General features: G+C 40.9%; 1 protein-coding gene across 9 annotated transcripts in view; it reads right to left on the minus strand.

Annotated features, from left to right (window-relative positions):
* Positions 1-11,260: 11,260 nt before the first annotated feature.
* LOC138190174 (mediator of RNA polymerase II transcription subunit 15) overlaps positions 11,261-26,938 on the minus strand; it is a 31,284-nt gene continuing 15,606 nt past the window's right edge. For 8 of the 9 annotated variants that reach the window (XM_069132772.1, XM_069132774.1, XM_069132773.1 and 5 more), the window contains 7 exons: positions 23,578-24,058; positions 20,319-20,487; positions 15,457-15,640; positions 15,030-15,298; positions 14,030-14,522; positions 13,552-13,689; positions 11,262-12,976 (listed from right to left, as the gene is read on the minus strand). In XM_069132772.1, coding sequence (XP_068988873.1) covers positions 12,576-12,976; positions 13,552-13,689; positions 14,030-14,522; positions 15,030-15,298; positions 15,457-15,640; positions 20,319-20,487; positions 23,578-24,058 — 2,135 coding nt within the window. In that variant the 3' untranslated portion in view covers positions 11,262-12,575. Of the gene's footprint in view, positions 12,977-13,551; positions 13,690-14,029; positions 14,523-15,029; positions 15,299-15,456; positions 15,641-20,318; positions 20,488-23,577; positions 24,059-26,938 lie in introns of all 9 variants that reach the window. The other variant, XM_069132769.1, reaches the window with a different exon arrangement.

Raw genomic sequence — 26,938 nt, forward strand, 5'->3', positions numbered from 1 at the left:
GAGAGAGAGAGAGAGAGAGAGAGAGAGGATGATAAAATCATCGTTCGTGCGATGTAGGCGACGTGGAAACCAACTGTTCGTAGTCGTTGTACATACTCGTAGTAACGTGTGTATCATAGCAACAGGAGTTTCTTACATTGCTTGGAACGAGACGCTTCGAGATGCTCGACGGAATCGAGGCTGTCGCGTGAAATATCTCCGTCGTTTTCTGAAAGATTTCGAGCGAACTTGTACAGAGTGGTTTCTGATAAAATATTTAAATGATAATTTCTGTAAAAATTCGATAAAAGTTTTCGAGTGGTGTTTTCCTAGAATTTGACTTTCTATTTGAAAAGCATAGCCACCTTCTCTACGTAGCACCGCGTGTCTTTTTAATACGCGTTGACCGTTGTATTTATCGTGTGTGCGTGTGCGTGCAAACACTAGAGTAAGATATATAGAATTAATATTTCATCGGTCGTCACTCTGTCTAATTTCTACGTTTCTCACTCTGATTTCTATTCAGCTGTGCGATTAAACCTCTTCTTTCGGGTGAAAGTTACGACAATTTCAACGATAACAAGACACACGAAAATATCTACTAATTCGACAAGATAAATTTAAAGTTAAAAAGCCCTGAAAGACGGAACACGCGAACGAGCGTTCGAGTATCCTCGTTCGATCCTCGAAATTCTCTCGGTTGACCACGCATCGGAATCGATCGCATTCCCGCCGCCAGATCTACTCTCCAAACCGAAGAAAGTGCCAACCAATTTGTAAATACGGTATCGTCTCGCCGTCGTGTAGCAGAGCGAATGGTAATTCTCTATCGCGTAACGAGCATTCCGTTGTGTCGCACCTGTTTTTTCCGATTCGGTTCGCGAACCAATGCTCCCATCCGAGAAAAGCCTGTACGTGCGATAATTTTTGTTCCGAGCGACATATTCTATCGCGCGAAAATCACGTCCATCGTGTCCTCGACATTGCGATTACGACGATCGAATCGTCGTTCGTATAGCTGATTACGATCGAGCGTCACCGAGTACAAATTCCATTGTCCTGTCCGATGTATATGCTCGCGAGAGACAATTCGAAGGAAAAAAGGTCTGATCGTGTAAATTCGTTCCGACGTTCTTTTTCTCTCATTCTACTTTAGGAAATCCTTTGTTCGTTTATTTTTTTACTCGTTATAGGATTTCGCTCGTATTTTTTATATCTATATATGTTTTTCCTATTGAAAACATATTTTAAGTAGAAGTTACGCTCTTATCAATGGAGGACTCTTCGAACCTGCGCGAGCAAAACAGATCGTGACTTATTTCTTCAAGAAAAAAAAAAAAAGAAAAAAAAGAAAAAAGAAGAAGAAGGAAGAAAGGAAGAAACTGTCGCGAGCATTTAAACGCTGGAAAAGGGAAGCGTACAACCGTCATTCGTCACTAAAGTCTTCCCAAAAGAAAAAGAAAAAAAAAAGGAGAAAGAAGATAAGAAAGTATAGTACATTTAGAGCAGTACAAACGAGATGACAGAGCAAACTAATTTCAAAATACGATTATATCGAACGAAAAGTTTAAAAAAAAGAAAAGAAAATTAAAGAAGTCGTGATCCGTAAGTGCAAGGTCCACGTCTATATAGTATTTTTATTATAATAAGCGATCGAAAGTGTAAATGCCGATTATATAAAGGGGTAAAAAAGAAGAGAAAATATAAGTAGAAGGTTCTATTTCTCCCAAACAAATGTTTTATATAAGCTATTTTTAGTAAACGTTTAGCGCACCCGTTCCGATGGGTAGTCAATGCGAGAACTCGCCGTGTTTAAAGTTCTAATTGCCTCGGAATGTTCTTCGTTCTCTGGATATCGTAGATCCGCGAAATTATAGACGTTACGCGAGCGAAGAGATAAGAAAGAAGAAAGAAAATGAAGATAACCGACGTCTATGTGCTTCTAAAAAATATCGTCTAGCGCCCATCGAAATGAATTTCACTCAAAGCGTTCGACTTTCGTTGCAGGATCGACGACGTGTTAAATCGAACAATTAAAGTGATCTATAAATCGATCGTCGTCGATGGAACAAAGAGCTTTGGGTAGTTGCAAGAATCCTGCGACGTTCGAGGACTCGTAAAATTCGTAAAGTCGTAAGAACGTCTGTCCGGTGATTTCTTACGACTTTTCTAACACGATCCGAGTGGATGTTTTTATACTTGTATTTTGCGCGTTGATAATTTTATTTTCTCGAAATAATACTCGAGACCTACGAAAAGAACTAGTTAGTCGCCTTTCTTTATCCATTAAGAACACGAAAAATTGTTTGTAACCATCCGACCATCGATTTCTTTCGATCGCCGTTAAATCATTACCAAAGATAGAGAACATTTTGTTCGATCGCGTCCTAAGAAATTTATCCTCGGTGGATTTCGATTAAAAGTTTAAACTTTTCTCGGCTAAATCTTCTTCCGAATCGCGAACGAGCGCGTAGACGATTAGACGATTAGACGATTTCTGTTATTACAAACGAGTTCTATAACGCGTAACTTCCTGAATTTTTTACCAATCTTCGATCGACGTAACGAAAGAGTTTCTTCGTAGCTTGTATAACGATTCACGGGGATCTCTTCTTTCATTGTATATGCCCGAGCGAGTTGCGATCCCGTCGGCATATTACTTCTATTATGATACTACAAATTATCTTTGCGTAACGAGTTGCAAAAGAGAAAAACAGGATGAAAGGATGATAGAGAGGAATACGCGCCTTGTCGTTGCCTACGTTGCCTCGCGCCTACGTCTTTCGTTTATCGTATCAAATATTTGTTTTATCGTTATATGAGATTTTTCGCGAATACTTTGCCAACCAAATGTCTATTGCGTCTGAACCATCGAGTATCGATCGAGGAAAAATCTCGTATCGTAAAGGGACGATCGCTAGCGCGCGCAATTTTGGTCTCGCAGAAACGGAGGAAATCGTAAAGATGATTATTTAAATAGATCTCGCAAATGTCACGATCGTGCTTTCGTTTCTAACGATTTAATATTTTTCTTTTCATTAGCAACACCGTTTCACGGAACTTTCAACTCGTTTTTTGTTCAATTTTTCCTATCTCTTATTTATTCTCGTTGCGCTGCATTTCATTTTCAATCGGTTTACCACGAAATCGAGCATCATGGATTCCAGATCGACGAACAAAGCTTCAAACAGATGTTCAATAAGATATGCGAGTTAATTAAAATTATACGTTATTTTTTATCGACGCGTAATTACGAATCCAATCGTTTAGGTTTCCTATCCATATAGATACACATTTTACTTTACGTAAAAGGAAACTGTGTTGTCAATCGAAGCTAAAAATATTAATGTACTTTTGTCAAGATATTTTACGCTTACGTTTTCTTCTTTTTCGCGCTTGCAGTTTAGAATACTGTAATTAATCGTATATCGAAGAGGCAACTGCCTTTTATACACGCAAACGTCGTATTTTGTTATTCGTTGCAAGAGCGAGTTCACAGGCTACTAAAAGAAAAAAAAAAAAAATAGCTGCGTCTTACTATTATTCCGTTAAAGAGAAAACTTTGCTTTTTAGCGCACAATACATAGAGATTTAGCCGGAATAAGAACTTTGTTGCTAATTTATAACTAGTCTGTCATCGATAATTCCGTAATTTGATATTTTTCTGCCGGAATACCTACATTTCACCAAGGAATATCAACATTTTACCCGCTGTCTTCGATAAATACGTGAAAAACGATCGGCAATTTTGCAAGATTTTTAAGCTGTTTCGACGATATTTTATTACGAACGAATTCTCGAATTTACACGGAACTGTTATACTCGTGATTCTTCTTGCCCGTTATAAATTATGTGATAATTGACAATACCTTTTCTAAGGTAATAATTAAAGCGGTAAATAGTATTAGTAATTAATTATTAATAGCGTAACTATCGTATTAATGCGTTGTCCTAAACGATAAATTCGATAAATTCGATAAATTGAATTAAATTTAAATACCGAACAAAGAGGAGAAAGATCGCACGGCTCTGATTCGAGAATTCGATTGCGGATACATGTGTTTGATTTTATGCAAGTACGGAGTGTCATACTCGTTTAGTCGACAGTACCTTTACCACGTAGAGAAATATAAATATATTAGCGATATATTTCGTTCGATTATATATTACAGTTACCGTGTACATACTTACTTTTATTATGCTTATTTTATCGTCATTTATGTATCTTGAATTTTGTAATAATTTACACCAACGTTACTTCGGTGCAACCGAATAGCTTTCGATCGGCAAGATCGTACAAAGTACGCGATCGTTAGTTAATTTACAATTACGATCGTCGAGTAAGATATACGTATAAAATATACAACGCGTTTAAATGAGAATTTCCTCGTTCTTATCGATAATTGTGCGTTTACGTTTATTAAGATTCCGTTCGTACGAGCTACGCTGCAAAGTGTAATCATCGCGAGAACTAAGAATCATGGATCCAAGTACGTATACGTGGAATATTATCCCGTTGTCTCGCAATGGATACTCCTTCGGTTTAGAATTTTCACCGAAATCCTGAATATTTCTCGTTTCTTTCGACAAACTAGATCGAGACGATATCCATGACTCTTAGTCGTAGATCGTCACGACAAGGATGCGCGTGAGCGTCGTCGTTCGAAAAAGTATCTCCGAATCGTACGACTTCGTAAAACTCGTAGCTTATTATACTCAGTCTATGTATATGTATAGTATGTATACGTACGCGTACGCAACGCGTGTCGAACGAAACCGCGATGATCTTCGACAGGCGAGAATACCTGCGAAACCGACCAAAAAAAAAAAGTGAAAAAAAAAGAAAAAAAGAAGAAAAAAAGGAATAGAAAGAAAAGAAATCGCGAAGCAGAGGGGATAAGAAAAGAAAAAGACTAAAGCAAGAGTACGGGGGAGAATCGTTCGGAATTCTAGGACGAACGAATCTAGTCTTTTGTAAAGGAGAAACACGAGAGTATCGTATATTTTGAAAATTACGTGCTAGAAGCGTCTAAACCCGTAGATAGAGAGGACAATATCGACGATCGTGTTGCGCTCTACTCCGATTGAAAGTAATGGAACACACCTATACACTATATACACGTACGTGCATACATTTACGCATACACAGAGAGACAGCCGTGTACACGCGTACAGTTACACAGGCAATACGAATTAGTGGATATTTTTAATAAACGGATATACGGAGCCGAGAAATTTCCGATTAATCCGCGATGCGAGTCACTGCTATCGTAATATTCTCGTTTCTATTCTTCTTGCCTTCGACAACACGTCTGTCGTCCTGTATGCGATGATCAATGCCGATATTAATTAATCACGGGTAATTACCGCCCTCTCCCTTGTAACGATAATTGTCAATGATCGAGTGAAAATAAATTGGTTTTTCAGTGATAAAACGATTTTACCTAGGTCGTTCGTTCCGTCGTCTCGTCGTTTATTCTCTTTTTCGAAGAACCAACGAATTTCCTTCGACCAACGAATCGAAAAGTCTGACGAAAACTAAGCAAAACGTTTAGTTGTGGTCGAAGTGGTCCTCGACCAAAGCTTCGCGCTTGAGATCAAACGACGAATTTCGTTTCTACTTCCACTTTATCGAACCTGTTTTTTTTTTCTGAATTGAATCGTTCCTTACCTATGCTCCGCCACGACCAACGGCCGAAGCGGACGATCGTCCACCTGATCGTCCAGGTAAATCGAGACTTCGATCGTAAGTTCGACTTTGCGACATTGCGGTTACGCTTTCGTCTTCGTCGTATTCGACGCTTCGAGTTCCATTTACGTACGATTTTACACGATCGGGGAGAGATCGTATAATAATTGCGAGGCGAAATGCAAAGATTAGAAAACTTTGAGAAAATATCCGATCCTTTCGTATCAAACGATCTTACGTACCTTTGTCAACGAAATACGGAATATTATCGTTATTAGTAGGACGGATTATTTATCGCGGATCCTTTGATCTTGCAAAGTCGTTTACTTTCACTTGACGATTATTTGCGCGATAACGAGTCACCATGAGAATTATCCACCAACTTTCGACTACGTTTCATCGATAGTTTGTAACGGTAAAGAAAGGCGAATTAAATAAAGATATTTAGATAGAGAGATAGACGGTTCGTATCGATGATTCTTACGGCGATTCGTTATTTCGATAAGTCACACGCGAAGGGATACGACGGATACTACCAATTCTGATATTCATAAAAAACATATTTAATATACTCATAGTTTGACATTCGTATATAACTCGTGATCGAAGAAACTCGTTACACCGCGTAATAATTTGCGATTAAGAAACCCGAGATACTGTATATAGTACTTAGTATCGCTAATAATTACAAAGTTAATCTAATACTGCTATTTCTTCGGAAAAAGAAGTTCCCTTGATATCGTAGAGCTCATTCGGAATAACATGTTCGAACCTCTGCGTTTAGACGCAACGTTCGCGCTTCCTCCTTCTCCTTGTCAAATTTCACAGCGCTGTACATATTCAAAGTTAAAAACCAAGCATCGGTATCGGTAACTGACTTCGTCGCTCGCAAATTTCAATCTCCGCCATACCTACGCTCGTTTTCCTTTTCGTTCCAAGAACGAAAGTAATTGGAAATGTATCGACCGTTTGGAACACGATCACTCGTACCCCTTCGCATCGAGTTGCTCTATTCTTTTTTTCTTTTTTTTCCTTTTTTTTTTTTTGCTTCTCTTCGAATACCACCGGTACTCTTTGACATAATTTCTCGCTAAGCGTCGAAATTCGACCGAATCGCCGAGCAAAGACGGAGATCCGTGTTCAAGGCGGAAGCAAGGAGGACTGGGCAACGCTTCACGCTTCAATTTTTATTGTGATAGATTGTATTGAAATTTGTCGCACTCCTTCTGAAAACAAAAAGTGTTTGCACGCGGCTGGGTGCTCCAGCCCCCGTGCGCCACGCTATCTTTTTTCAATTTCTTTTGCGCCTCTATCGCGTTACATAGTGCGTTGTGTGTGTCTTTCCCTCCGGTTCTCACATTTCCGACAACACGCAACGAGTCGTTCGAAGAGGTTCCTAATATATACCGTGTGTTTCTCATATTTTTACATATACCAGCGATGGTATATACAACAAAATTCGACACAGAGTACAACGATAGCAACACTCTCGTTAAGACGCACAAACACGCTTGCTTTTCTATTTACTTATTTCTTCTTTCTTCTTTACGTCGTGCCGCCACATTCACACGAGAAATACAATGTACAGATATTCTACTATCACGAGAGATGTACAAGACACGCTAGAGTTACAGTTTTTTTTATTCCAAGACGTTCTTTCTCTCTCTCTCTCTTTCTTTCTCTTTCTCTCCCTTCCCCCCCCCCCCCTCGTCTCACCCTCTTTCACTCCGTTATACTCAACGTAATAATTACAGTTGGTAATTTTTTTCTTACTTTTTTCCACTCTCACACCGTTTCTCATTCTCTCCGGTCCTTTCTCACCTTTTGCCTCTCACTCTCTCACTCACTTTCTCTCTCTCTCTTTCTCTCTCCCTCTCGTAATTCTATATACAATTAGGGTTTCGTTTTTTTAGGATGTTAGCGAATAATATTTAGCATCGTACGTCTACGCTGTAAACGATTTAACAGTTTCTTTCCTTTCTTTTGTTTTATTTTTGCTTAAACGCTATAATAGTGCTAAGTAATTTTGTCAGTTACTTATATCACATTGTTCATGTACATGTAGATTCCCCGCACGTTTCCACCGTTACTTTCTCTTTTCCCGTCGATCGATTTTGTTCCCGAGGATTCCTAGTAGCCGACGAGATTCTTTTTCTTTTTCTGTTCCTTTAACTTTTCTTTAATTATTTACAAAAAAAGGATGTTTTTATCGCTTTTATTTTCTTCCTCCCCTCCTCTCTCTCTCTCTCTCTCTCTCTCTCTCTTTCTCGATTTTACTTCGCTTTCCACCTCCCTCTGCGTGTTCTTCCTTCGCCAAACGCAAGATCGTAATAGCACGCGCTTAGCTGTTAGATTTCCAAATAAGTAAACGTCCGTCGGTATCGTGACGTTTTCCTCGCATAAATAACCCGAACCTTCGTTACGGAAAAGTAGCTTTTCCATCGATTTTTTCGTTCTTCTTAATCGTCACTTAAAGCTTGCTATCTCGATATATCCGAAAGTCTACTTTTCTCGGATCGGATCGGCTCGTATTAACCACGAAATAACTCGAAAACTAATCTTTCTTTTTAAGCAAAGATAACGATCGATAAAACGACGATTGCCACTCGTCTTGCACGTTCGGCGAACGAAGCAACGATCCCCTCGCCTTCCTACTTACTCGATCTGCGCAACGTGTTAAGAATGCCCCCAACATTTAGTACGAATATTTACACGCATTGCACGATTCGTAAGGTTGGATGTAAAAGATACAGAAAGAAGGAAAGGAGATTGATACGACGGAGTGGCGAACTACAGTTCGAAAGCCTAGCGTTGTTGATTCGTGTTAAAAAAAAAAAAAAAAAGAAAACAAGGAGGGAACGGAAATGACTAGTGCGCGCGCGCGCCGAATTTCATATTCTCCAGCAATTTATCATCCCGCAGGAAAATCCTGCGAAATCTCTTTTATAAGAACTACGATATCTGCCGACACGTTCTTTATATCAAGTTAAGAGACGAAAATAGAAACGGATCCCCCCGAAAGACGCGACGTTTTAAGTTTATCTTCTTCGCGAAAACTCCGATATGTCATCGGCTATGGATGACCGACTGACGCTTTACCAGCGACTAGTTATAGCAATATAGAGGAAATGAACGACATCGCCTCGCGTGTGAACGATCGAAGCCTGACAAGCTTTCGAATCTGTACTTTCGTTGAAACGCGAAAAAAAGTCACCGTAGCTACAGGCTGCGAGAGACGATATTCCTTCTAATTACATTGCGTGTTACGACGTAGTGCGGTCTTTTAATTGTCATACGTGTAGATTAAATGTAACACGCGTAATAGTAAGAAAGTCATTTGGAAAAAATACTTATGCGAAACGTAAACAGCGATTGGATTTACGAAAGTTCGAAGGAAGCATCTACCTACGAGTACAGTTGCAACGACGATCGCTATTACCGCACGAACAAAATCGAACAGTTTTGAAAGAGAGAAGGAATCGGGGCAACTAAAAGAGGAATCGGTTATCGGAATCGAAAGATTGGTAATCGAAAGCGGATTAATTAAATCGAGGTAGTAATATAATACGAAAACGAGCAAATTTCACGAGTCTTGCCAAGGATCTGAAAACGGGTGCAGATTCCCTGAATATTCAGAGACTATGTAGGTACTCGAACCGAGTCGCTGATCGAACGCGATACCATTCATTCGGCAGTATTGTTCGTAAACTCTGCTAATTTAGTAGTACTCGATCGTAAACGATTACAGTTATTTCGCAAACGGTGCTCGACCGAAATAATTTCCAACGAACGAAATTTCTTCGTTTTCTTTCGTTTCGTTTAACGCATTCGTTGTTCGTTTATTTATGAGAATAAGCAGCAACGAGATAAAACAACATCGATTTGTCAAAGTGAGATACTTGGCATGCCAAAGCAGAATGAAACGACAGACTTACGGAATACTACTCGAAACTTTGATATATAAATTCGATAAAAATCGTTGCAGAGTATAGCGCTATCGAATTCCGAGCAGTACAAAGATCTAGCGTAACACGAATGCGTTAAAACGTTCTTTCGAACTAACGGTGACGTTTTCAACGTTTCTTACGCATCTACGGGATAACAGGGTTGAGCAAGTCCCATGCTGCATTTAAACGCCCGCTAACCAATAACTTGGTACATGTTTTAACGTGTTTTCGCAGCAGATCGAAATACACAGCGTCCGCGTATATAATATACCTACATAATCAGCGCATAAACTGACTGACCAAAGCCTTTGATTAAATAATTTAAAAAATAAAAAAAAAAACGAGATATATATGTGTGTATACGCAGATACAAGTTAAGAATAATACTAGTGTACAAATGGTGATATTCTGAAAGAGACCGTTAACGGTCACACGTACACTCACACACGCGCGCGTATAAAAATTCTTCGCTACACCGCTTTCAAACTCTTAGCTTTGCTTTTGCGCGTCGTTCGCTAATTCCAAATCGTTCTTAATTGAATTTTGATCTTTCTCCTCGAGTATGTATTACCCGATACGGAAACCTAAGGAAATTGCTCGTGACGATGTACGATGTCGAAGACGATATCGTAACGTAGGAATCGAAGATTTTTGGAAAACGTTTTCCACTCGAACGATTCGATCTTCGTGTTTGGAAATTTGTTAACAGCAAGATGGGATTAATCGCGTTACAAAAACGTACGGGTAAAGATATGTAAAAAGAAAAAGAGGAAATCTAACAGATGCGCGATCCTTATTAGAGAGAGCTTGTTCTTTGTACTTTTGCAATAAGACTTGACGAGCTACAGGTAGGCAAAGAGATCTCGAACGACGGATTACAGCATCGTGATTACGTCGATAATCGTAATCGCGTAAAGATAAATCGAAATATACGAGCAAAAGTATGTTGGTGGTGTATGAGGGACAAACGTTGCGTACTGCTATTTCGCATCATATATTCTATTTATATCGAGTAAACAACCGTTAACGGTCTCGCATCGAGTATATCGAATGAAAGCTCAAAAAACTTAAAATATTGCAAGATGAAACGTAAATTCTTTTTCCTTTACTTACACATAGAAAAAACAATTTAAAATAGTACGATAAACCACCACGTGTATGTTGTATACGATAATTCTGTGTTCCTCTTGCAACGCAAATCGGATACCTTTCTCCCTTAATTCGATTATCTATCTGATCGATTGCAGCAAAATATTATGCAAATATAACGTTTCGTCGGCGGTCCGAACACCTGTATGTACACGTTTCTTCAAAAACGAAACTACCATATCGTTAAAAACGTACACATACATATTTTGCCTGTCACTTTCTCTTTTTTTTTCTTTTTTTTTTTCAGACTTTCGAGAAAAGCCGCGGCTGAGCGTCCTTTCGAAACGAATCCGATAAAGATATCAGGACTACAAAGCCAAGGCAAGCGTTTTGCTTATGCCCAGTGTTGCACTTTGTAAAATAAATAGAAACGAATAAATACTTGAGCACATTCTATGCATCTATCTATCTATCTATCTCTCTATCTATCTATCTATCTATATATATATATATATATATATATATATATATATATATATATATATATATATAAGAGATATATATAGATATATAAGATATATATATATAGATAGATAGATAGATAGATGGACAGATAGATAGACAGATAGATAGACAGATAGATACAAAGATAGATAGATAGATAGATAGATAGATAGATAGATGTATAGACATCTAAAAGAAGAGAAAAAAACGTATGCGTATTTCCTTGGCGTGCATTCAACGCGACGTAAGTTCAATTTATCATCTAAGTTCCCGAAAGTAAATTACAGGCATAAAGGATAATCGTTTCTCCACAGCCACTATTTAACGTAAAGGATTAATTTAAAAACGCAAGAATATTTATCATCCATCCGATTTCAAGATTTCGATCAATTTCAGACATCTAAACGAACCTTACATATACAATTCATTAATTTAACATCACTCTGTAAACACACAGTTTAGTTTCTTCTTTGCCGAACTTCTTCAACTGCAACAAGGTACCAAAAAAGAAACGTAGCTCTGTTATACTTTACAGCCAAGATATTTAAAAAAATCGTGCAAATAACATTCCAGTATCACGAGTCAAATCGATTTCACGATTTTCAATGGAATTCGTTCGTGATACGTTCCTATATACGATCGCGTATATAATTTGGAAAAAGAGATCTCTCGACAGACAACGTAATACCAACGATCATCGACCGTTTTATTTTCCAGGATTTTATCGTGCGAAAAATGGAACAGGCAAATGTTGAATTTGCAAACGTCAAACGATCCCATTGAGAAATTCCATCGCGTACATCGGCCTACTACTTTCTTCCATCTTACGCTTCCGGAAAACGCGAACGAGATCATCTTCGTCCGAAGCGGCCTCGTCGCGTTCATTTCCCTGATCCATTTCCCGCGAGTTTTGCCTCCGATAAGTACTTCTCTGAAGCATTCAAGGTACCATGCACGATCGCGCAAGTTGAGCAACGGCATTTTTAACACCTTCGCATCTCTCGGTCGTCTCACTCCTTGGAAGAGCAGAAACATTCGAAATCCAAAGCACGAAGGGACACGAGCGAAGTTTTACAAAATAAGAAATCCTCCCTCGTTGTTGGAAATACCACGACGGAGAGAATTATCGCGTCTCTTGTGTCTCTTCTTCCGTTGACCAGATCGTCGATTTTGACCTTATCTCTCGTTGAAGCATCGAATCGATCGTGTATAGTAGTCGCTGCTATACACGCGAAACGCGTTAGACGATAACGGAACGTGGACACGTGTCGATTAAACACCAATCTGTCGTAATCTCTGCGAGCCCGCGCCTCCATACACCCAGCGGGAGCCATTTCTCAAACTAGTTTCACTTTCTTTTGATTCTGTCAGACGGTCGAGTGTGTGGTGGAGGAAGGTTGTGTACTGGAAGCCGTCGTCGATTGTGGTGTGGATGTTGACGGTGAACTGACGACAACTACAGGCTTCACCAGAGTGGTGGTGTTGATATACTGGGCGTTCACGATCGGCATTTGTGCCACGGATTTGAGGATCGGGGTCGTGATCATTTTGCCCGCAAGGCTAGAGGGGGCTAGGATATGAGCAGTCACTTGATTTCCTTGCGAGACAACGGTCATCGGCGTGACGATAGGTGTCAGGCCGGAGAGAGGTGTGTGCGGGCCAACGATATGAGCTATACCCTCTGTGGACGGAGCGTTTTGCATCACTGTCGAGCCTGGTTTACCTGTTGTGGTTTGAAGCGACACTCCTGCATGGCTCAGTGTCAATCCTGCAACCCATAGGGGTAATTGCACGGTAAGATATGTTGTCTTCTTTCGGTCAAAACGAACGCTAATAAGAGAATACTTTGAATCCCTCGCGCTCAAGATCGTTTTCACCTGTTATACCTTTCTACCTATTTGTAACTATTTGTAACTATTTGTAACTATTCACGAGCATGCACCGTTGCCGAAAATCTTTTTTTACGGGACGATTCTTTAAAAATAAATATAAAAATATGATATAATAAATATAAAAAAAAACTTGTACACCATTTTCAAAGCAACCCCGTACACGAATACAACACGAATCGCTCTGCAAATGGCCATTTTTCATCTAGCACCGTTTTTCATTACAAGATCGTAACAATACGATTTCGTCTTGGATGTAGTGCTGTATACAAGAAACGTGAAGAAAAGAGGTCGGAACTTGCTTTTATAGAAACCGATAGATACGCGATAACTAACGAGAAATTGGAACTGTAAGTTTGCCCTCTGGTGGCAAATATAGAAAAGATCAGCGTGTTTAAACTATGATACAGATATAAAAGGAAAAGAATGAAAGATATCCAATGTAAAGCATTACCATTTGCAGGCAGTATGTTCAATTCAGCGCCACCGGGAAGTCTAGTCAACTCCGATCCATTTCCGCCTACCAGTGTCACACCACCGACCATTTTATGCGTGGTCTGCGCGTCACCCGCTCGTATCCTCGTTTGAGCATCTGCAACGTACACAATGCACGATATTATCCAACACGATCGAGAAAATAAATCGATGTTCTTCGTGGATAGGATGTTTCATCAAATTTCAAAGTAGGAAAGCCAACAAATTCACGCAGTCGTATTAATTACTACCAAAGACGAAAGAAAAATAAGAAAAGTTCTCTAGATATCGTGGTGTAGTTTGAACAGCACTGAATAAACGTGCGTGTCGACATGCGTCGCAAATACTCGATCGAATATTTTTTTTATATTTTCAAAATAAGCGAAGATTTTTTAAATAAACGACAGCAGCGAACTCGTAATTACGCTATGTAGGCAGGATCGTTTCGAGTTACTCACTCGTAACATTCAGTGCAGGAGAATGCGCAGCGAAAACTAACGGCCTCCCCTCGTTTGCCGAATGCACTAATGTAACTGGCCTGACGTCATTGGCGGACGACTGCACGGCTAGGGCCAACGGCCTGTCGTTGTTGGACAGATTAGAATGCACAAACGTTACCCTGTTGTCGTTGGCCGTGGACGAGTGAACGACCAGCGCTACGGGCCTTGGCTCACTTCCAGTGTTCGATTGCACGGCAATAAGCGGCCTCGATTGATCCGGCGAGTTTTGCACGGCCAACGTGAGCGGCCTGGATTCGTTGCTGCCAGTGGTGTGAGTGACCAGAAGTTGCCTCGTGTCACCGGGTATCACCCTCAAGCTCGGACCGAGGTGCTGAAGGGTCGGTACAATCGTCGGCAAGCCTTGACTGGTGTTCAATATCTGAGCGCTGATCGGCAAGTGCAACTGGTGCGGCTGCTGCACTATACTCGTTGGTGAAGTATTAACTTTCTCCTACGATGAAAATTTCACAAATTACTTTGGATCAAGCTTTCGACTTTCTCGTATGTAATATAATTTTGCGATGTATATTCTAATTCCTTTCTAAATCTACAAAAATAAATTTTGTGTTGCATTGGTCGGCAACTAATTTATACATATATTATATATCTATATAAACCAGTTATATTAAACACATTCGCAATGCATTTGAATCTTGCACCGTTGTTCCACACACAACGTTAAAGGGTACACAAACGTTGTGTCCAAGGGGGTGCTTAAGCTTTGCTGCGCTTTGTGCTCTTTTGCTTTTTTGCTTACTGCAGTATGCTTCGACGATACATAATTCGCGATCTAACCATTTTGAAGCGAATAAAAACGGTTACTTACGATTTTAGTCGAAACTGGGATTCGATCCAGGGACGTTCGGATTAGCAGCCGCGGACTTAACCGACCGAGCCAATTCAACCGACGGTAGAACTTTTGTGTTCGATATTGTCTTCAATCTCTTATGGAACGTACCTGTGCTGGAGTAGGAATGCTAGGTGCAGGCGTTCCAGGACTCGAACTCGCAGGTGGACTTTCTCTGGAACTTGGCGCAAGATTCATACCCTGCGCTTGGCAGACAACTGCCGCAGTGGCAACCTGATTGTGGATACTAGAAGTCGCGCTAGTACTTTGAAGCGCCTGCGGTGAACTAGCCGTAGCTGCGCTGCTCAGGCTGCTGGTACTACTGTACCTCGTACCACCCCGTGCGAGCCCCGTCACATCAACCTCCATGTTTTCTGAAACTTTAATCAAAAAAATTCTTAAATCAGAAATTGCCACCTTACATTTTTCTCTTATCGTCGATTTTATATTTTATAAAAAGTTCGCTTCGATGGTTGTCGTTTCTCTTCGAGTACGTTTAAAAGGTATATGAATGTCCTATTTCGATTATAAGACTTACTACTTCTCGTGGCCGTTACATCGGCAGCCGCATTCTGTTCCGGTAAAAGAGTATTAAAGTCGATGTGATCCCAAGTAGCCGCGAGTTCCTTCTTCAGAGCTAGTAATCTTTGTTGGGCAGCAATTTTTTCCCTAGCAAGCCTTTCCATTTCGTGTTCGTAATCTCGTTCTTTCCTTCTCAACATCTGCAACGATATCCCCGCAATTAAAAAACAGGGCAATCGATGGTAGAAAAAAGTTTCCGTATTTTTTTATAGAACGAGCGGAAAAATTAATTAGCTTTCGATCGAAACGATGTAAAATACAACACGTTCTCGCGATTATATAAGCACGTGTTCTAGACAGATTCCGATTATTCGCCAACGAGAAAGCGCAAATATATTTCGACCGATAACGCGATATATATTTATTTGCTCCCTCGAAACTTCTGCGATCCCAAAACTCTAAAATTTACGCAATCTCTCGTACATGAAATTATCTTTGTTTATCAAACCTGCATGTTTCACAGTTTCGCAGAAACGATTGCAGTTGTTGCGATCCTCTTCGCACACTCCGGTAGACCTTTATGAAAAATTGCGCGCACACGATAAAAAGCGGACGAAAGCCCATTATACGTATCCCGGCTTCGTTTTCGAGAATAGCATAACGCGAGCGTCACACGATACTCCTGCAGATTCAGGACAACTCTCCGTCGAAATACGATAAGCCTTGTGTTTGACGTCAGCACGAACATGCGTGAAGGAACCGTGCACGTGACAACGAGCTCCGATACCCAGCGAACGAGATGCATGCGTTTCGAGAGAAGTCGAGGAGAAAGAAAATATGCAAGGACGAAATTCTTTTCGTGTGCAAATTCGAACCTGATCAAGTTCAGTTTGCACGCGTTCTTGCTCGCTCGTTTCGCGCCACAAGTGCTGAGAAAATTCACGATGTGGCAACTTTGAACCACGATAAGAATCTCCAACGAAGAATCGGCATCATTTGCTGTACAAATTACAAAATTCAATCTCGCGCCTTGGCCCATATGTATTTAACTTTCCTGTAATCTTCGTGTCAGCAAACGCAACCTTATACCGTTATAGAACTTAATCTAGGCTAAACTTCTACTCAGAGTAACTGGTCCAAACCATCGTTTCAGCGCGATGTAAAATAGATGGAAATGCCCATTAACCGATGTTAAATCGTTTATTAATATATTATTTATATATATTAAATATTTACTGGTAAATATTTTTGAAGCGAAACAATGCTGTCTAAGATTAATTCTAAAGTTAGACTATGAATTCAACGTAAAACGGAACGAGCGTGAAAACACGCAAGACTAACAATATAGACGTAAAAACTTAGACGTGTTACAGTAGAAATCTCGAGTAGTTACGACTTCCAGTCAAAACGTGATAAGCATTCGATTCGGTATCGGCAGGAACGTTTCGCGGAGGAACGCACGTGACAATAAGTGGCAGCGCTACCGGCGCGCACGATACAGAATACACGTGGTAAGATCGTCAAGGAGGAGAAAGAGGAGAGCGACAACGCAGCCGCGCGCAGAAGGGAACGCAGACGGAAAGAAAAGACACGCCGGGGTCGCCAACATACACAGTGATAATCAAAGAAAGTAAGTGGGAGACGAGGATCGCCTTGGTCGGAGAACAAGGAGGAGGAGGAGGAGGAGGAGGAGGAGAAGAAGAAGAAAAAGAAGAGGAAGAAGAAGAAGAAGAAGAAGAAGAGGAAGACGGAGCAGGACGTAAATATGAAGAAAGATGGGGCGACCAACAAAGATAGAACGCAACACTAGAGATAAAGAGAGGGGAGAAAGCAGAAGGAGGGGAATAGACGTTGCGAAAAAGGCTGAGAAACACAACAAAAATAGACAGACACGCGTATCGAAGGATAGGTAAGTTAAAAGGAGATAGAAAGACGACAGAAGTGGAGGTGCGGAGGAAGGTGCACGAAGGCCGTTGCATGAATAGGCGCACGCGCGGTTTACAAGCACGTGGGTAAACCGCCTTCAACAGGATTCGCACACACAATACTGCGCTCTCGGATATACGCAAATAGCGTTTTCGTTTCTTTCTACATCTCCCCTATCTGCCACGTCGTACGTGCCGCGAAGATCGCGCATGTACTTTATTATACTTTATCGAACTCGCGTGCGCGCGAATCCGGCGGATTTTTCGCCAACTAACAAGAATGGAGTAAGTTAAACCCGTCTAAAGTGTCGTCGCGCCGGTAGTGGATTACCGGTTTCCTTTCATTCGTATCTCCGATGTATATATCTTGCTTTTTCTTTTTTTTTTTCTTTTTTATTTTCAAATATCTACATTTCGATCGAGCATTGTCCCGATACGATGATATTTATTGTCCCAATACGTCAGCCGTTAAGATGGAACGTTTCGTTATTACGCTATTTAAGGTCTAATAATTACGTTGTATTTTGGTCGATGGTTATTGACGGAACCTTTTCACGGGATCCATAGGTTTTGTTTTGCCATTCGAATTTCGAACTGAAACGAAATAACGATGCTTAGTACCTGTGACGACCGTACCATTTTCCGAAATAATACCCTAGCTTAAATACTTAACGATCTTGAAAATCTGGCAGCTATTCACAAAGTTATTATTGCGTCGGTAATCGTGCGGTTTATTTGTGAGTCGCTACGTTTCTCACAGAACTTTGGATAATCCTCGACCCCGGAGGAGACAATAGAGCATGATCGTACTTGAGACCGAAAATTATTCTTAAGAAGCTAGTCTTTGATACATATATATATGTATACATATATTTTATTAACGTTTCCCCGCATAATGGCAAAAGACGTAACGATTGTGTTTCGTTGATTCCGTATATCTATTGACGACGTTTATTAATAAATATGTAACGAAATGTTTTTAATCGATAACGGTATACGTCAATGACATCGTTCGGAAGACGTAGCTGATCGGTGGCTCAACCGAAACATGGAACGGGTAATTCCACGTAATTACGCAGAAACCTGACGTTACGGTAAGCCAACGTGCAATTTCGACACGTCGGAGTGGTGCATCCGTTTCGTACTTAGAAGTCGGCAACAATGGCGCTCTGAACGATAAAAGTTCGGATAGCAGCGTACGCCGTACGTGCCATGCTGCGTGACACCGATGGCCGCGCAATCACGTGGAACCAATACAGGTACACCTTGTACGTGGAGAAGCATCGTGTACGCACACGCGCGAACTGCACGGAGTGAACCGGAGACGAAGAAAGCGAACGTCTCGTATGGTGGGGGAAGACGAAGGATGACCTAGAGTGGGAAAGACGACGATCGACGAAGACGAAAGAGTACACAGACAATGCCGTTTTGACGAAGACGGGCGAACGGAGAAGGAGGAGGATGAAGAAACGGAAAGAGAAAGAAACTACAGATACGAAACGCGGTCGAAGAGGAAACGCGAGACAGAAGATACACGCGGAAAGAAAGAGGAGAGGTCAGGAGCAGACAGAGAGCGAGAGATAAGAGACAAGACTAGAAAGAAGTGGGGATCGCGAGACAGAAAAGACAAAGACGAAAATACGAGGAAAGAAGACGGTGGTGGGGGAACAACGTGTCTCTAGAAACGACCTCGTGCGGCAGACGGAGCAACGGAGAGAGTGAAACTATCGGACGAGGAGGAAAGACGACCGTACTGTAAAAAGCGAGTAAAAAGAGAAAAATAATTCTCACGTAAGGGCGGAATAATATATTGTAAGTAAATTAGTCGATCTGGTTAAAGGAGAAGACGAAGGAAGCGAGAAAAGAAGGAAAAGAAATACGATACCCTGGGTTTGCACGTACGATGGAAACGACGCGTATGCCGTCCGCATATTGGAAAGAAACAAACGGATCGTATAGTAAATAGGTAGAAAGAGAGACATGCGCAGACCGAAAGGCTACGGAGAAAGAGACACGGAGAATAAGCCGCACAAGCGCGTGAGAAAGAGGCCAAACGGCTGATAGTATAGGATTCGAGTTGAATCACGAAAGAAGGGAAAGGAGGTGGTACGTATGGTCGACCTTCGCGGGGACGCGCATCGGGCCGATTCTCTGGCCGTCGCGCGAAAAGTTAATGCCCGGTTTCGCAATTCCGAAATTGCGAGAAAAAAGAATCAGATAGGATCGAACTCGAGTATCAAGGGGAAGTCAAAATTTCCTTCTGAATATGAAATAGGCTCAATCGGTCTCTACCGATACCCTTATCGATACAATAAAATGATTTATTTCCGGCCCGATACCATATGCCATTATTATCTACTATCGGCTAATTGGTATTTACAATCATGGTATGTTACATCACTCGCTGATACATAGTTTGCGAGACGCAATATATTAACGAAAGCGATTAATAGAATGGAAGATTAATCGGGTCGAGTCTTACGTACCGAAGATTATTGCGTGGCGAAGTAACCGCAGTTACAATCCCCCCACCCTTACAAGCCGGCGATTATTTCTGTCTTTCGCTTTTTCTCTTTTTTTTGTTTTTTCGAAAAATTCGTAAATCGAAACTGACTCGTGATACATTGACCGTGCGAATCGAACGGAACAATTACGTGGCCTTTATATTCAGGTGCCACGACCACACATTTCGCTCTAGGTCACACAGCTAACTTGCGACACTGGAAACCATCGCGGTATAATAGGGAGCATAATTAACAGCTTTTACGATACCAAAGCGTTTCGCGTGCAAGCATACTCTCCGCGAGAGACAGGATTTCGCTATTATGTAAAGTAAACAGCATGTAACGTTACAGTAAGGAATAGTTATAGTAATTGTACTAAACTTATCTATAAATTAGGACGGAAAAAGAGTATGAATCGTAAAACACGTTACACATATCAATTTACATACCTGTATATGCCTGATCGCAGCGTGAAGAATCGAAAGGTTCGACGACTTTTTCTCTTCCTGCGACGGGAGTTGCCTCTTCAATAATTCGAAGCACTCTTTCAGGTGCGCCCTTCGATTTTTCTCCAATTTGTTATGCACTTCTCTGGTGCCAGAACGGATTACACACGGTCTAGAATAGAGAAACGGATATATGTAGACACGCGATATTTTCCATTTATATTTACATCTACGTGGAACCGATAAACCGTTGATAAATTAGTTCCGACGAACTATGAAATCTATCGAAGTTCTATTGAAGCGATTTCACAGGCCCTTAAATAAAAAGCATCGAGTCGTCAGTAAAACGTAGGTCGTGCAATTTACGTCCCTCTACAAATTACATTACGCTGCTTCCAACTTGTCAGGCATTTTCGAATCGATTCGCGCGACGTGTTGACGCGAAAATCCGCCGCCCCCCCTCCCCCAAACGATAATACCATTCTTGCATCATTTTCTTACACGATCGCAACAACGCGACTAGCTTACTGGCAATATTTTGTTAATCAGGTTCGCATGCACTCTTTACATCTAGAAAATTAAAATGAAATATACGATTGGAGAAAATCGCGAGATAAAAGAGTACTTTGCATTGATCTAGGAGATCCAGGTAAGGAACGCTATCCGATAACGGAAAACACAGAAATGCAAAATAAGAAGAGAAAACTATGACAATAAAGCGAGCGTAAACGGTCGATAATCTGTGTAATCGATCAGATAAAGCAACAATCCTCGCGCACCTCTGAAGCGAGGTACACAGACATCGAAATCGCGTTTTTAATCAGAAGGTGGCAGACAAATTACGATAATCTGTAGCGGGAGGAGGCACGAGCGTGCAACACGCATGTGGTGGTACGCGATAATGGCAGCGGCGCGTTAGTACGCGTCCCGGTCCCCGGTCTCACGACGTGGTAAGTGACGCACCGTGCACGTGCCATTCACCCTGGACACGTGCACCGCGTGAATGGGTAGCGAAGACTCTGTTGCCTCGACGCTCCTGCCTGTGCATCGAGAAAAGAGAGAACGGACAAGGCGGAGAGGGAGAGCGCGCGAAGCAACAGGCTGGCATATTGGCAGCCTGAAAGAACACGGAAAAACGGCGAGAAGCAAGCGAAATTGGCGGCTCCGTGGACCGAGCAACCGTCGAAAAATATATCGAACGAGAATTCGCGACAAGGAACAAAATACTACCGCTGCTGATGCTGCTGAGAGAGAGAGAGAGAGAGAGAGAGAGAGAGAGAGAGAGAGCGAAAGAGAGAGAGCAAATGCGGGATGGAGCAGAAAGGGAAAGGGAGGGGGAAAAGTTCGAAAAGAAATTTTTAGAGGAAAGATGACGAACAGGGAGATAGAAATGAACTTCTTGAGAATTAGGGGTGTAGATGTGTTGTATTTCGTTGTAAGAAAGTAACGTTTGGTTTGATCCAATGTTAATTACGGGTTATATACTATGGAATTTTATCGATGTAACATTTGATAAAGTATTAACACGTTCTAACGATTGGTACAGCCGAAACTTTCGGTAGGCGAATAAAAAAATTGTTCGATGTAGCGTTGAAACGGAGAAAATCATTTATCTTCCTCTAATTAAATCTTTCAACGTAACGTTTTCAATGACACGCGTGTAAGATACTAAAGATACGGCCAAAATGATATTTTTCCTTAGCATAGAACGTGTTAATCGTTTATAAAAAAAAAAAGAATGTAATATGCGCAACGAGGAATAAAAGCGTACCTCGCGTACCACCTTTAAAACAGAATAATTTGTTTAAAATTTGACCAAACGACTTTCTCCGAGTTTCTCCGAGAAACTGACAAAGGATTAGTTTACTAGATAACGCGTTAAAAATGTTTTGAAAAAATTGCCTTTTACGACATTTTTATCTGGGCTTGTAACGAAAATTTCAGCAGCACGTTTTGAAGATTTGCGTTAGTTGTACGATATATACAGTGAAAATTTTAGCGAACTCGGTCGACGTGGAAACAGGAGTCGGGCATTTTTAGCCGTTTGTAACTCGTTGCAACGTTAACCGATTTCCATGAAATTTTCAACGTAATTGTATAACCGACGTATAAATGTTCGATAATCGTGTTGCTTAAATTTTTATTATAGGCTTGGATAAAAAAAGTTGTAAAAAGTAAGCTCCAAATTGGAATTTTTCCAAAAAAAAATGATACGCGTCGCGTAGAAATCTGATCCTTGTAACTTTTCAGGGAGTATAGACGCTCGTCGTTCGATCCAAGCTTTAAAAAGTTATTCTGCTTTAATAGGTGTACGAATACCTTTGTCCCTCGCTGTATATGCAACACCTAATTATGCGTTAATGGTATAAATTACTCGATGCAAATCTGCAACACGTTTAACCTTCGATGTAACAAACAAGTACGAGAAGTTAATTCGGTTTCTAAGTTGTTTAACTCGGATCAACTCTCGTTCTCCGTAAAACGAACTATTCTAAGGACAATTATAATTAGATTTTAAGAAGTTTTTCCGTATAAAATCAGTCACAGTTGCAACGGTAACTTGGTTATTCTTAAAGTTATTACAAAGCACTTTCGTACCAGATGTTCGGTGATTCTATTCACTACATCGGCGAATAATCCCAAATTCGTTTCATTCCAACATTATGCATTCCCATTATTATTTAGTTCTCTTGCTTTTCCTTTTTATCCAATTTTGAGATTGTAACTCAATGTGCCGCGATAATAAAGAAAGCTGACTCAAAGTTCTCCTACCACCCTTACAAAAATTAGAAAGCATATCTTCGCATACGTTGACGTTAATGTTAATCGTATGTCGACATAAACTATATTAGATCTACTTTATAGTAACTAAAAGTACAGTAACTAAACTTAACACAGATATACACAAAATATACACAAGATATACACAAGGACGGTTATGCACATTATCCCAAATTATACGAACTTAACACTTTAACCAGCATCCGTCGACCGTCGCTTATGCCAATTTGACACGCGTTGCGATAAACGAGATAAAAGTAAGAGGAAAAAGTAAAGCAATAAAGAGAGATATTTGTCTCGTGTTCGTAATTTATATGTTCGTTATAAGGGACGGACGAGGGTTAAAACTTAAATTAAACATATAATGTATACGAATTAAGCTTATCTTAGCTAACTTATTTTTATCTATCGCACGAACGAAATTAACCGACATACATCGAACGAATTACAAATAAAATAGAAATAGTTGCATCAATCTTACCCGTTTCGATGCTTCTTATTGTCGTGGCTGGGTTCAACGTCGACGACGAGATTGCCCGCGGTCTGCTGCGAGTGATTCGTATTATGATTTTCCACGTAAGGATTATGCGGGCTGTTGTGATTGTTGTGATGATGGTGATGATGGTGATGGTGATGCTGCTGTTGCTGTTGCGGCTGCTGTTGCTGCTGCGACTGTTGCTGCGGTTGCTGCTGCGGCTGCTGTTGCTGCTGCTGCTGCTGGTGGTGGTGGTGTTGCTGTTGGTGCTGCTGTTGGTGCTGCTGTTGATGCTGCTGCTGGTGCTGGTGCTGCTGCTGTTGATGATGATGGAGATGGAGGTGCGACGTAGAGTGTACGGCGGCCAGATGCGCCGTGTTTGCGTTAGCCGAGGGTGGCGTTACTCGCGCGCTTGAGATCACGGGACTCCCTCGGGAACCTGTCGAGTGATTCCCGTTCGTTCTATTATTTTCTAGCGGCTCCTCCTCTGAAAAATAAATCAAATCAATCTTTTCTGAAGATTGACCATTATAAAACTTTCTACTTCGCTATGCTCTTTCTTCCGTCCAAAAGAGATCTTCGATACAGTTTAATCAAAATCTCATAGTTATTTATATCATAATATAATTTATTTATTACTTTTATCGTCACATCTATTCGATAAGTGCTGGTTAACGATTCTTAAAACTTCGGAAACTCGCAAGTAATCGTTCTTTTCATATCCTACGAAGGTGATGATAGATAGGTCATTTTCAAACGATATTCTAAATCTACAGCGCCAGAGGAACGTGAGATTTCTCAGAGAAATATGGTACAGGTGAAGGTATTCGAGCGGCTCGCCAACGAGACACTCTCAGGTAAATAGTTTTTCAGGAAAGGAACTATACAAAAGGAGGATTTTACAGGGGTAATTTCCAAGCGGTTGCCCGATCTCGAAACTTTCATTCTGGATAGCATTCACCGAGGCACAGCAATTCCTCGCGTTCTACGGTGCAGACGACGCTCCCCTTGCTCATTCTATTCTATACTCGAACCTGAATGACTATGTTCTCGCCTAAGATTAGCGAATGCTTCTCTGGAGTGGCGATGGCTTCGATACGTACAGATACCCGTACCAGGATCAACTCTTTCGACTTGCACCAACGAGTCATCGATCGCTACGTCTTCCATCCTCGTTTTCGATCTTCGGATGCGACTCGATTTTTCCTGTCCATAAAATTATTTATACGCGTATCCGTTCGATCGTACGGGTCGCAACGTTGCACGAAAAATCCGTTAAGTAAAACGAAAATGTTCAAAGAAATAGAGCAAACGATGCCGCAAGGACGGTCTTCGAGTTTGCAAGTCTCGCTCTCGTTTTAACGAGAGGAAAATTTCGTTTAGTCGTAAGAAGAGTTTCGCTAGGAGAGCGAAATAAGAAATTGTGTGTATGAAAAAACGCGACTGCACGGACGTAAAAGCATGGAAAGGACAAAGACGAGGTTGAAAGGTAGAGAGCTAAAAGGTAGAGCCGTTTACTAAAATCGCAGTTCACGAACGACCAAAACGTTTCGCTACGACGATCCTGTAGGATCTGCGATTTTCGTGCTCGGAGGGCCGCCGTTCCATTCGTCGCGATGCTATAAATTAGCGCAGCACGTGTACGCACATGCAACTAACTCATTCATGTACCAAGAGACTTGGCAAAGCTTCGTCGCATAGCTCGACGCTTCCTAAATCTATTCCGGGCTTAAAGACGGCGTGTACGTATCATGAGAACAAGAAGCAAGAAAGCACCGGCGATATACCTTGCACTCGGTGCACGCTCGCAACGCTGCCTTCGTCGAATAACACGCTAAAACGTGTCTTGCAACGCGACTACACGTTCTCTACCGAACAAGGTTTTCTTACACTTACTGTCCGACTATCAACCGGTGAAAATGGTCTCTCCTTTTGTTTTCTAAAATACTCGAATACGTTCCAGAACTCGTTCGCGCAAGATCTCTGTATTCCGCTATCTATAGAGAGTTTGATACTACGTAAAGATATTACGACGAACGAATAACTTAAAAATGCGATATCGAGCCAGGTTGCAAAGATGCAAGGTTTTAGATACGTTGTCAACGTAGTTCGCAGTTTTTAGTATATATTTTTGATCGTTCGTCGTTGGCCTTTATCGAGTGGCCTACTTCGTGCGATAAATCTCTGTAGACAGGGACAGGAAGTCTGCTCTTGCGTAACAAGGTTGACGCATTCGACAGGTTAAATCTTCCCGTATTTTGCATTCTATCTTCTTCTCGTATCTGCGTCAACTTATTTCAAACTTTTATCTTTCGTTTCTTTTCCTTGCAAGAAAATTACCATATGCGATCTTTCGAGATTTTTCAGGAAACTGGAAATGGACTGTAAAATTTGTCGAAGTAAAGTCCTATTAAAAAGTTTGACAATTAGCGAAGTTTGAAACCAGCGAAAGAAACGCTTCTTCTACGAGCAAAAAGAATTATAAAACGTAAAAATAAGAAAGATATTTAAAAGGAGATTAGGCGATAGAAAACGGGCAGCAAAGAGGAGAACAGCGTTGGATAAAAATCGAATAAAAGTGGAGCATGAACGAATCGAATGGCAGATCCTTGACCTAAAAATAGCGATCTCCGCTAATTTCTTGTCTCCGAAATTGATATTCGGTGACGCGATTCATCTATTAGCAAATTTACCGAACAACGGTTCCCTCTCCTCTAAAACGTTGCCGCGTTTACAGACAGTCGAGTTTAGTGCTGAAACGTGGCAATAAATTTTATCGAAATGGAATTACCAGCCAAAAGTCGTTCGTTGAATAAGACGAAACGAACGATCGTGTTTTTATCCTGGATATCGCATAAACGAAACGAGCTTTTAACGGATACACGCGGATGATCGCTGTACATCGAGCGAATCTTCTAGCATAACCCACAACTTGCTACGAACGCGAACTATAGAAAAAAGCGACAGTAAAACAATTGTACTTGAAAGAAAGACCCACGAAGAATCGTCTTCAGAAGGTGACATTTTTGGCAAAAACGAAAAACACGCGTTTTACTGAATTAAGAATTATTTATTCGATAAACGGACGTAAAAAAATCACTCTTCTCGGTCGTGACTCGAATTATTCGGTCATGCGAGAAATGTCTTTTATAGTCGACGAAAGGATCGTATCGCGAAATTCATATATGTCAACTTTCCACCAAAGTACGAATTAAATCTTTCAATTACGGCTAAACTCGAATTAAACTTCAAAAGTACGACAAAGAGATAGATACGAAGGATAAAAAGAATTAAGGAATAAATATGGATAAAATAACGTGACTCGACTCTGATCGATATCCTGGCAGATATTAAAATTGCCAATGGC

The sequence above is a fragment of the Bombus flavifrons genome, chromosome 3, assembly GCF_040668555.2.
Source record: "Bombus flavifrons isolate JBK064 chromosome 3, iyBomFlav1_principal, whole genome shotgun sequence".
Classification (NCBI taxonomy): Eukaryota; Metazoa; Arthropoda; class Insecta; order Hymenoptera; family Apidae; genus Bombus; species Bombus flavifrons.